Consider the following 12,974-nt stretch of genomic DNA (forward strand, 5'->3'; position numbering starts at 1 on the left):
TCGCGTCTCAATCAAGGAACTTAGAACCAAGGGGCCCTCTCCTCAGGCTTTTGTTGCTGTTGTTTTTAGCGGCTTGCGGAATCTTCGTTCCCCAACCAGGGATTGAATTCGGGCCACGGCAGCGAAAGCGCCAAGTTTTAAACAGTGGACTGCCAGGAATTTCCCCTCCTATCTATTTTTATTTAACAAACACTAATAAAGCATTTGGGCTTCCTTGGTGGCTCCGTGGTAAAGAATCCACCTGCCAATGCAGGAGACAACAAGGGACGAGAGTTCAATCCCTGGGTCAGGAAGATCCCCTGGAGAAGGAAACGGCAACCCAGTCCAGTATTCTTGCCTGGAAATCCCCTAGACAGAGGAGCCATGGGGTCACAAAGAGTCGGACACGACTTAGCGACTAAAACAAACAATAAAGCATTTACTGTGTTCCAGGCGTTGTGCTCAGCACTTACAAGCATTCCCTCTTAATCCTCATAACAGTCCTATGAAATAGGTACTTTTATCATCCTCATTTCATACATGAGGTAACTAAAGGACAGGGATTAGGTTCCTTGGCCAAGGACACACAGTGGCTAAGTTCAAGATTAGAACATCTTGTTGATAGCAGGGTTTGTGCCCTGATCCACCTCCATTGTGAGGATCAAAGGTCTGGGTGATACTAATAACCCTCAGAGAGAACATCATAGAACTGTAGCTGCTACCTTCCCCCTTCCCCTAGCTCATCTCTCCCAAACAAGTTCACACAAGGACTGAGTTCACCTCTATAGGCCGCCCAACCTGAATCGAAGGCAACCACTGGCCCAGGCGAGATCCAGTGGGTTTTTAAAAATTTTATTTACAAAATATTCCATATATTTAGATGTAAAAAATAAAATAACAGGGCTTCCCTAGTGGCTCAGCAGTGAAGAATCTGCCTGCCAACCCAGGAGACACCAGTTTGATCCCTGATCCAGGAAGATTCTACATGCCTCGGAGCAAGTAAGTCCGCTGCACCATACTATTACGCCTGTGCCCTAGAGCACATTCTCGAGAAGAGAAGAGAAACCAGTGCAACGAGAAGCCCACTTACGACAACTAGAGAGTAACCTCTGCTCTCTGCAACTAGAGGAAAGCCCTCACAGCAACGAAGACCCAGTAGAGCCAAAATAAACAAATAAAAATTTAAGAAAAAACAGTAACATAACACACTCAGCACCCACCTGCAACTTAAAATATAGTGTTTCTAGCAGTTCTGCGTCAGTGATGAGGTTCACTCCTTATAGTTCACTGGCTTGTTTTCTGTGGTTGTATTTAACACAGGAGGGTCACCAACTGGGCCATGAAGGTAAGGCCACTGTTACAGCAATCCTTCCCCTTCCTAACAGAGAGTACCCCCACCCCCCCCCCCCCCAATTACTGCTAATTGTATCCTGTTGGAGACGTCTGCAGTTTAGGTCACATAGCAGTCACTTCAGGTGGAGCTGAGAAAGCTTGGTTGTTACAGTCTAGGTAGATAATGACTCCCAGTCATGACTGGCTGTGGCTCTGAGGTCTTAAAGGAATGGGAAGCCCAAGGGCTCAGCAAGCATGAATTAGAGACCAGGGTTATTGACTACTTAGCAAATTCTTGAAAGCTCTGGAGCCATCTACAGAGTTTTCAGTGTGTGCCTTTTCCCTCTAGGGAAAGGGTCTATTCCATATGTTTTATAAGATTCTTAAAAACGTCTGAGCCCTTCCAAAAAGATTGAGTCATCCTTATAAATCACGGGTTGACAAATGGCCCACAGGCCAAATCCAGTTCAATGCTTTCTTTTGCGCAACACACAAGCTAGGGATTTTTTATTTTTAGGGTTTATTTTTGTAGATCTTTTCCTTTTCTTGTGTTTCCTGCCTAAAGAAAAGTTCCTTTAGCATTTGTTGTAAAACTGGCTTAGTGGTGCTGAATTCTCTTAACTTTTGCTTGTCTGGAAAGCTTTTGATTTCTCCATCAAATCTGAACGAGAGTCTTGCTGGGTAGAGTATTCTTGGTTGTAGGTTCTTCCCTTTCATCACTTGGAATATACCATGCCATTCTTTTCTGGCTCGTAGACTTTCTGTTGAGAAATCAGCTGATTTTTTAAAAATATTTTTAAATGGTTAAAAAAATCAAAAGAATATTTCATGACATGAAAATGAAAAGAACTTCAAATGTGTCTACAGATAAAATTTATTGGAACACAGCTACATTCATTCATTTACATAGTCCTGGCTGCTTTTGTGCTAGAAGAGCAGCGTTGAATACTTGCAACAGAGAGGCAACACCTAAAAATTTACTATCTGGCCCTTTTTTGAAAAAATTTGTTGACTTTGCCAGAGATGGGACTGGATAACTCATCTTGTGAATTTATGGACCTCTATTTTACACTTGAATGTAGATGCTGTTATGGTGGATAAAGCACAAATTCACTTAGATATAATATTAATATAGTGGACAAGCCAGGCTTCAGCAATACGTGAACCGTGAACTTCCAGTGTGAAATGTGAAACCCAAACGACTCCATTTTAGGATAGCACCGCCATTTTGAGTAAAACCCCCTCCTGAGGAGAGAAAACGAAATTTAAAGAGAAAGAAACTCAACGAGCCAATCAGGGGAGGACAGGAAAGTCCCTCCCCCCTTACTCTAACCCACCAATCAGTAGCTAACAAGACACCCTTAGTTGAAGAATTAACCAATCCCCTTAAGCTTCCCTTCCCGCTTCCCCTGCTATACAGTATAAAAATGATTCACCTCTTTCACAGGGGACTCCTTCGCCATTGTGTGAAGAGAGTCCCTGCTCGAGCTTGTAATAAAGTTCCTCACTGCTTTTGCATCGACCCGCGGCTCCTGTGGTGTTTGGTGGGATTCCGTGATCCGGGTACAACATTTTGGGGGCTCGTCCGGGATCCCCCAGACTCTCCAGGACCCGCGCTTCGGAGGACAAACGGCCGGTAAGCAGTAGCAGCAGCTGCACCTGTACCTGTAAGGGGCCCCGCTCTGTAGCTGGACTTAAACCTAGGCGGAGGCACCGATTGAGTCTCTAGCAGGAAGCAGGAAGAGACTTCTTCCAGCTCCCACTCAGTAGTCATATATATATATATATATACATCTGATATACTCTGTACCTTTTGTTCTCGGAATTGTGCGCTCTGTTATTTGTCTGGTGTGTCGTCTTGTTTGATCATTGTGTGACTGACTGACGATGGGACAGACGCAATCTGGATGCTCTCCGCTTGCCTTAATAACTGACCATTTCACAGAAGTTAGAGCTCGAGCTCATAATCTGAGTGCAGAAATTAAAAAATCTCGGATGGTTATCTTTTGCAGTGCTGAATGGCCCAGCTTTAACGTAGGCTGGCCTCCTGAAGGGACTTTCGACTTAAGGACTGTCCGGAGAGTCCGAGAAATCATCCTCAGACCTCGAAGCAGACATCCAGACCAGATCCCATATATCCTGGTTTGGGAAGATGTAATAGTCACCCCACCCCTTTGGATCCAACCCTTTTTACCTCCACAGGCAGAAGCAGCCACGGAGATCCTAGTGGCTGAAGAAAAGAAAAAGCCTCCGGCTGCCCCCTCTGCCCCTGTTTTGCAGGAAGATTCGGCTCTTCTTGATCTCCTTCTCACACCTCCACCATATTCTCTCCCCCCTCCTATTCAGCCCGAACCCCCACTTCCCCAACCTTCTCCAGAAGCCAATGAGGGAGGACCTGCAACGAACACCCGACAACGTAGGGCCGCCTCCCCCAGGTGGCCTGCCGACTCCTCTTCAGCAGCTGTTCTTCCTCTCAGGGCTCTGGGTCCCCCTGATGCTGATGGAGTTCAGCCCCTTCAATATTGGCCCTTTTCTACTAGTGATTTATACAATTGGAGGACCCAGAACGCCCCATTTTCAGAGAGACCTAAAGAGCTTATTAATTTGTTAGAAACTGTTCTGTTTACTCATCAACCTACGTGGGACGATTGTCAGCAGCTACTCCAGATATTATTCACCACAGAAGAAAGAGAAAGGATCCAGCTAGAGGCACGGAAACTGGTGCCAGGAGATAATGGGCAACCCACGGCTAACCCTGCGACGATTGACTCCTCCTTCCCTTTGTCTAGGCCACAGTGGGACTATAACACGGCGGAAGGTAAGGAGCGGCTCCGGGTCTACCGCCAGACTCTGTTGGGGGGTCTCAAAGCGGCCGCTCGCAGGCCCACTAATTTGGCTAAGGTAGGTAATGTACAGCAAGGGAGAGAAGAGAGTCCTGCGGCGTTCCTGGAGAGACTGATGGACGCATTCCGTCAGTACACTCCCATGGACCCTGAGGCGGAGAATACTAGGTCAGCCTTAATGATGCATTTTATTAATCAGTCAGCCCCAGATATAAGGAAGAAGTTACAGAAGATAGATAGATTAGGTGAAAAATCTATTCAAGATCTGATGGCAGTAGCAGAGAAAGTTTATAATAACCGAGAGACACCTGAAGAGAAGCAGACTAGAGCCGCCGACCGGCAGACCAGAAATATAGCTCGCATTCTCCTGGCCGCCACCAGCGCCCAGCCGAACGAACGAGAGAAGAGATTGAAACAACTGGCAGAAGGTAAGCCGAAACCTAACCTCCAGGGAAAACCAAAGTTAGGACGGAACCAGTGTGCATATTGTAAAAAAGAAGGACATTGGGTTAAGGATTGCCCTAAAAAGTTCAAACAAGGAACCAACGTTTTGGCTCTGGAGGACCTGAGAGACTAGGGGAGACGGGGCCCGGAACCCCTCCCCGAGCCCAGGGTAACCTTAAAAGTGGAGGGGACCCCAATTGAGTTTTTAGTGGACACTGGGGCCGAACATTCTGTCCTGCTTGACCCACGGGGAAAACTCTCTTCAAAGACTTCATGGGTGCAGGGGGCCACTGGTATGAAAAAATATTCATGGACTACCCGAAGAAACCTAGATCTGAGTACGGGCCGGGTATCCCACTCTTTCATGGTCATACCAGACTGCCCCTACCCACTGCTTGGCCGAGACTTGCTAACCAAAATAGGAGCCCAGATCCATTTCTCACCTGAGGGGGTGAATGTTACTGACCCGGCCGGTAGGCCGGTACAAGTTCTAACCATGCAAATAGAAGATGAATACAGATTACACCAAGGCCCTTCCGAAGTAGCCCCTGAGGCTGATATGCAACAGTGGCTTAATGAATACCCACAAGCCTGGGCAGAAACCGGAGGTCCAGGCTTAGCCAAACATCGGCCCCCAATCTATATTGAATTAAAACCAGGAGCAGAGGCCGTCAGAGTCAAGCAATATCAGATGCCACAAGAGGCACAAAGGGGTATTCGCCCTCACATACGCAGGCTGTTGGCTCAGGGCATCTTACGCCCATGCCAATCCAACTGGAATACCCCCCTTCTCCCAGTCAGAAAGCCGGGGTCCAATGACTACAGGCCAGTGCAGGATTTAAGACAAGTTAACCAACGGGTGATGGACATCCATCCCACAGTACCAAACCCCTATACTCTTTTGAGCTCTTTGAACCCCAAACACCAGTGGTATACGGTACTGGACTTAAAAGATGCTTTTTTTAGCCTCCCCCTGGCACCCAAAAGCCAGAATATTTTTGCCTTCGAATGGTCAGATCCAGAGGAAGGCATTCATGGGCAACTAACTTGGACGAGACTACCACAAGGATTCAAGAACTCGCCCACTATCTTCGACGAAGCATTACATGAGGACCTGGGTGACTACCGTATCCAACACCCACAGGTTACCTTGCTACAGTATGTGGACGACCTTTTGTTGGCCGCAGAATCCCAACAAACCTGTCTGGAGGCAACCAGAGACTTGCTGTATACTTTAGGTGAGCTGGGATATCGGGCGTCTGCAAAGAAAGCACAAATTGGCAGACAAGAGGTTCATTACCTAGGATACATATTAAAAGAAGGACAGCGGTGGCTGTCCAAAGCTAGAAAAGAGACTGTGTTAAAGATCCCTAAGCCCCAGAGTCAACGCGGAATTAGAGAATTTCTGGGGTCCGCTGGATTCTGTAGATTATGGATCCCAGGTTTTGCTGAAATGGCAAAACCACTATACCAGGCAACAAAAGAGACTATACCATTTGCCTGGACAGAGGAAATGGATAAAGCCTTCCAGGACATTAAGGCAGCCCTCCTGTCAGCCCCTGCCCTAGGTCTACCTGACGTCACTAAGCCCTTCCTTCTCTATGTAGATGAGAACAGAGGGGTAGCCAAAGGCGTGTTACTCCAGAAACTGGGACCTTGGAAAAGACCAGTGGCATATCTTTCAAAAAAACTGGACCCAGTGGCTAGTGGATGGCCCCCCTGCTTGCGTATGGTGGCTGCTGTGGCCTTGTTAGTAAAAGACGCTGGCAAATTAACCCTGGGACAAGAACTGCAAATAACAACCCCACATGCCATAGAGGGTATATTGAGACAACCTCCAGATCGATGGATCAGTAACGCTAGACTGACCCATTACCAGGGACTACTACTAAACCCTACCAAGATCATTTTTCAGCCGCCAGCTACTTTGAACCCAGCCACACTCCTGCCGGATCCAGACCTGGACGCTCCACTACATGACTGTGCTGACATCCTGGCTCAGGTATGTGGGATCCGAGCTGATCTGAAAGACGTCCCCCTTCCGGATGCTGAGCTGACTTGGTACACGGATGGGAGCAGCTTCGTACAAAATGGACAAAGGTATGCGGGTGCGGCCGTGACCACTGAAACAGAAGTCATATGGGCTGCCCCTTTGGCCCATGGGACTTCGGCCCAAAAAGCCGAACTTATAGCATTGACTGAAGCACTCAAAAGAGGTAGAGAAAAAAAACTGACCGTTTATACAGACAGCAGATACGCCTTTGCCACAGCGCACATACACGGGGCCATCTATAGAGAGAGAGGACTCCTGACGGCCGAAGGAAAGACTATAAAAAATAAAGAGACAATTCTTGAGCTTCTACAAGCCCTTTGGCTGCCCAAGAAACTGGCCATAGTCCACTGCCCAGGCCACCAAAGAGGCGACTCCTCCGTGGCAAGGGGCAATCGACTGGCTGATCTTTCAGCCAAGGAAGCTGCTCTAGCATCTGTTACCCCGGTTTTGGCAGTTCGACTCCCTGATCCAGGGACCATGACTCTACCCGATAACCCCGAATACAGTGAAGCAGATATAAAATGGATTAACTCCTTACCTATGACACAATTTAAAAATGGTTGGTGGAAAGACGCTAAGTCAGCGCCTATCCTACCTGAAAAACTGGGGACAGAACTGCTCTGGAAAATTCATAATGCAACCCATTTAGGGGCGAAAAAAATGCAGGATCTTGTCAGAAATGCAAAGATTGTCATCAAAGACTACCGGGCGAAAATAGAAAAAATTGCTTCAGACTGTAAGGCTTGCCAGCTAACAAACCCAACCAAGACTTCAGGAGCAACTAAAGGAGCCAGAGAAAGGGGAACACGCCCTGGAGCCTACTGGGAAGTAGACTTTACTGAGGTAAAACCGGGAAAATACAGATATAGATACCTGCTAGTCTTCATAGATACCTTTTCTGGATGGGTAGAGGCCTACCCAACAAAAAAGGAGACAGCCCAGGTAGTAACAAAAAAACTCTTAGAGGAGATCCTGCCGCGGTTCGGATTCCCTGCACAGGTAGGTTCCGATAACGGTCCCGCCTTTGTCTCCAAGGTAAGTCAGGGACTGGCGGCGGTTCTGGGGACAAATTGGAAATTACATTGTGCCTATCGACCCCAGAGTTCAGGGCAAGTAGAAAGAATGAACAGAACTTTAAAAGAGACCTTGACCAAATTAACCCTAGAGACTGGCGGGGACTGGGTGGCGCTCCTCCCCTTTGCCTTGTTCCGGGTGCGGAACTCACCTTACATGTTCGGGTTAACCCCCTTTGAAATTATGTTCGGGAGACCTCCCCCTATTGTACCTAGTTTAAAGACTGACTTAATAGCTGACTTGCCTGTTGATGCTCTATTTTCCTCCCTCCGACTCCTCCAACGGGTGCACAAGGACATTTGGAAACGGCTAGAAGCCATATACCTCACCAAGCCACCGCCTGAACCGCATCGTTTTCAGCCAGGAGATTGGGTCTATGTGCGGAGACACCACTCAGGCACCCTCGAACCACGCTGGAAAGGACCCTACTCTGTCATCCTAGTCACACCAACGGCCCTCAAGGTAGATGGTATTTCAACATGGGTCCACTTCTCGCATGTGAGGCCTGCTGATCCTTTCACCGACCTCCACGAGGTTCTGCCACAATGGAGAGTCTCCAAACATCCGGACAATCCACTCAAGCTAAAACTCTGGAAACGCCCCAAAGAAGCATCTCCCTCTTAAGGTACTTTGTACTCTGGGCAGACTTCCAGGGGATTGCCTCAGCCAATCCTCATCATCCGGTTAACATGACCTGGATAGTCTACAATCCTGAGACTGGAGAAATACTTAATTCGAGTTCCAACGTAGCCCCCAAAGGGACATGGTGGCCCATATTGACCTTTGATTTGTGCGTCCTGGCGGCCGACAATAACGGCTTCCATGGTCCCAGCCAACTGACCAACTTTTTTGCTCATGGCTCCTACGGCTTATTCACCCGTAACTGTGAGGGTAAGGGCCCACAGTATTTAGAACAAGTGCCTGTCTATGTCTGCCCAGGGGGAGGAAGGGATCGGAACCAAATTGAAAAATGTGGGGGAGTTGACTTTTTTTATTGCGCCGCTTGGGGATGCGAAACCTCGGAACGGTCCCTTGGCCCATCAATCCTGGCAATGACCTCATTCAGATAGAATTACCCCAGAACACCCCAAAATGCAGGTCTCAGGGAATATCGTCTAAACCTGGACAATGTTTTCCATTACAGATTAAGTTCACAGATAAAGGGAAAAAGTTTACCAGGTGGGATGTACGCTGAGCCTGGGGCCTACATCTTTATAAGACTGGGTTTGACAATGGAGTCCGATTTGAACTTAAATTAAAGATGGGACCACTCTACTTGACCCCTAAGGTAGCTTTGGGACCAAACCAGGTGATAGCCCCGAAACCTTCCTCCCAGGTGGTAACCCCAAAACCTCCCTCCCAGAACCAAAGTCGGGATACTGGGCCTACTCCACACACTCCTCCCATAGCCGACATGTCTCCACCTACAGACCCCCTTATAAAGATAGATTTAATACTGTCCACCTAATGTTAGTCAGATCTCAATATTCGACTGTCTCCACAGATGATATAGTTGACTCTGTAGAAGACCCATGGTTGGGCCTTCCCTAGAAACTAGAAGAGGGGGAAATGTGAAACCCAAACGACTCCATTTTAGGATAGCACTGCCATTTTGAGTAAAACCCCCTCCCGAGGAGAGAAAACAAAATTTAAAGAGAAAGAAACTCAACGAGCCAATCAGGGGAGGACAGGAAAGTCCCTCACCCGTTACTCTAACCCACCAATCAGTAGCTAACAAGACACCCTTAGTTGAAGAATTAACCAATCCCCTTAAGCTTCCCTTCCCGCTTCCCCTGCTATACAGTATAAAAATGATTCGCCTCTTTCACGGGGGGGCTCCTTCACCATTGTGTGAAGAGAGTCCCTGCTCGAGCTTGTAATAAAGTTCCTCACTGCTTTTGCATCGATCCGTGGCTCCTGTGGTGTTTGGTGGGATTCCGCAATCTGGGTACAACACCAGATGTTCAAGCTGGTTTTAGAAAAGGCAGAGGAACCAGAGATCAAATTGCCAACATCTGCTGGATCATTGAATCAGAAAAACATCTATTTCTGCTTTAATGACTATGCCAAAGCCTTTGTGTGGATCACAGTAAACTGTGGAAAATTCTGAAGGAGATGGAAATACCAGAATACCTGACCTGCCCCTTGAGAAACCTGTTTGCTGGTCAGGAAGCAACACTTAGAATTGGACATGGAACAACATGTTCCAACATGTTCCAACAACATGGTTCCAAATAGGAAAAGGACTACATAAAGGCTGTATGTTGTCACCCTGCTTTTGTAAGTTATATGCAGAGTACATCATGAAAAATGCTGGGCTGGAGGAAGGACAAGCTGGAATCAAGATTGCTGGGAGAAATATCAATAACCTCAGATGTGCAGATGACACCACCCTTATGGCAGAAAGTGAAGAAGAACTAAAGAGCCTCTTGATGAAAGTGAAACAGGAGAGTGAAAAACTCGGCTTAAAGCTCAACATTCAGAAAACTAAGATCATGGCATCTGGTCCCATCACTTCATGGCAAATAGATGGGGAAACAATGGAAACAGTGGCTGACTTTATTTTTCTGGGCTCCAAAATCACTGCAGATGGTGACTGCAGCCATGAAGTTAAAAGACGCTTACTCCTTGGAAGGAAAGTTATGACCAACATAGACAACATATTAAAAAGCAGAGACATTACTTTGTGAACAAAGGTCCGTCTAGTCAAGGCTATGGTTTTTCCAGTGGTCATGTATGGATGTGAGAGTTGAACTATAAAGAAAGCTGAGTGCCGAATAATTGATGCTTTTGAACTGTGGTGTTGGAGACGACTCTTGAGAGTCTCTTGGACTGCAAGGAGAGCCAACAGATTAGTCCTGGGTGTTCACTGGAAGGACTGATGTTGAACTTGAAACTCCAATACTTTGGCTACCTGATGCAAAGAGCTGACTCATTTGCAAAGACCCTCATGCTGGGAAGGTTTGAGGGCAGGAGGAGAAGGGGACAACAGAGGATGGGATGGTTGGATGGCATCACCAACTCAATGGAATGGGTTTGGGTAGACTCCAGCAGTTGGTGATGGATAGGGAGGCCTGGTGTGCTGCAGTTCATGGGGTCGCAAAGAGTTGGACATGACTGAGCAACTGAACTGAAGTGGACATTAGTTATTGGACTGAATTAATCTTCTTGATGTAGTTGGGCAATTCCTACCATGCAAGTCTTGCTGGAGATAGCCAGACTCCTCATACAGGTCATGTGCTCCATTCTCTCACCTCCCTGGCAGCCAGGGCTTAGACATGGGACTTGGGACCACTAGAGACCCCATCTCGGACACTGTAGTTGGAGTGAGTCACGCAAAATAGCACAGATAAAAAAGATCACATTCTGACAGTAGCAGAGAGTTACAGCTCACTTTGAAGTGCAGCAGGGCAGCAGGATGGGGGTGCCTGCAGCAGAGACTCACTTCTGGCTGTATCATCAGTGGTTTCCTTGTCAGGCAGTTCCTTAGGGGGATGATCTTGTCTTTGGTTCTGGTTGACCAGCCTCCATATCTACCTAGCTAGGACAAGGTCAGACACTAGACAAGACAGTTGGCATCACTCACTGCCTGCAAGGGAGAGGGATCAAAGGCAGGAGTCAATAGTACGAACTCTAGGAGGACAGACAGTGGCTGATCCATCTCTGAATCCTTAGCATTTAGGACAGTGCCTGAAACTTAAAAAGTGCTCACTAAATATCTGCGGATGAGAGCACCCCTGAGTAAGCGCATGAATTGGTGAGAGCATACACTAGGGACGTCTGATTTCAATCAGCCCCAGCCACCTGAAACTGACAATGACAGTTTTATGTATCAGGGTCTCATTAAAAGAAGACAGAAAGAGCCCTACTCTGGAAGCCCTAGATAAGGCTTCCTGGGGTTCCCAGACCATCAAGTACTTGGTCAGTACTTGGGTATCAATATGTATTTGACTCTGGTCCGTGAGCCCCAGAGCCCACTCAGAAGCTTGTCACTTCTTTCAGAAGCTGACAGCTGGTCAAGAAGCATGTTTGTGTGCACATGTATGCAAGCGGTGGCAGAACATGGGACAGGGTATACACTAGGTACTATTAGCTCTTGCCTTGGATCCCAGAATACCATGAAACTGGAAACTTAGCGTTGGTCCTAAGGACCTTTCCTGGTGGATTTGTAATTTATTTATTTATTTGACTGTACCCTGAGGCATGTGGGAGCTAGTTCCCTGACCAGGAATTGAACCTGCACCCCTTGCAGTGGAAGTGCAGAGTCTTAATCACTGGACCAACAGGGAAGTCTCTGGCTTTGTAATTTAGAAAGAAGTGATTACAATAATGCCTAAAAATCAGCAATATTACTAATATTTATGTATGCTGGGTGACAGATTTTTAAAGATCTGGAAGAAAGAGAGGAGCCAGTGAGAACTTTCACAGCAAAAGATCAAGAATCAAGTGAAATTTCCAGAAATCTGGTGCACTGATGCCACAATGTCAGTGGTTTCTCTGACAGCAGCAACTTTTAATCATCTCAACATCGTGGGGATAAAGCTCTGCTGTGACCGTCCCACAGTGCAGAGCCTCAGCAGAAGCCAAGATTGTTTCAACAGGATTTCTGTAAAGGATGTTGTGTCAGAACTGGTTTTATTTTTGTCCCCCACCCCCATTAATCCTTTGACGTCTTCCCTGGAGGCTCAGTGGTAAAGATTCTGCCCACTGATGCAGGAGACAAGGCTTCAATCCCTGGGTCGGGAAGATCTTCTGGAGGAGGAAGTGGTAACCCACTCCAGTATGCTTGCCTGGAAAATCCCATGGACGGAGGAGCCTGGGAGGCTGCAGTCCATGGGGTTGCACAGAGTCAGACACGACTGAAGCGACTTAACAGCAGCAGCTTCCAACACAGGGGGTGCAGGTTCGCTCACTGGTCAGCGGGCTAAGGTCCCACATGCTTTGTAACCGAAGAGCCAGAACATAACACAGAAGCAATACTGCAACAAATTCAATAAAGACTTTAAACATGTCCACATTAAGAAAAAAAGTCTTAAAAAACAAAAGCCAAATAATGTTATTTAAAAAAAAAATGGCATCAGCTCTTTGCTAACTTGAGCTTGCTTCAGGCTTGAAACCTCCAGCAGTTCTGGCCCTCTTCCCATTTGTTTCTTATTTATAAATGTATCCAGAATTCTTCTTGAAGGAAAGCAGGGCCCAGGCCTGATCTTAAGGGCTCTTTTTGGTTCTTTTTTTTTTTTGAAATAAAT

General features: G+C 47.1%; 1 protein-coding gene across 1 annotated transcript; it reads left to right on the forward strand.

The window, feature by feature from the left end:
- The first annotated feature begins 1,318 nt into the window (after nucleotides 1-1,318).
- On the forward strand, nucleotides 1,319-8,349 carry LOC122705648. Its single transcript, XM_043921073.1, is given in 4 exon segments — nucleotides 1,319-1,324; nucleotides 3,514-5,139; nucleotides 5,743-7,156; nucleotides 7,223-8,349. Coding segments are annotated over 4 exon segments (4,173 nt in total).
- Nucleotides 8,350-12,974: the final 4,625 nt, after the last annotated feature.

The sequence above is a fragment of the Cervus elaphus genome, chromosome 12 (assembly GCF_910594005.1).
Source record: "Cervus elaphus chromosome 12, mCerEla1.1, whole genome shotgun sequence".
NCBI classification, from domain to species: Eukaryota; Metazoa; Chordata; class Mammalia; order Artiodactyla; family Cervidae; genus Cervus; species Cervus elaphus.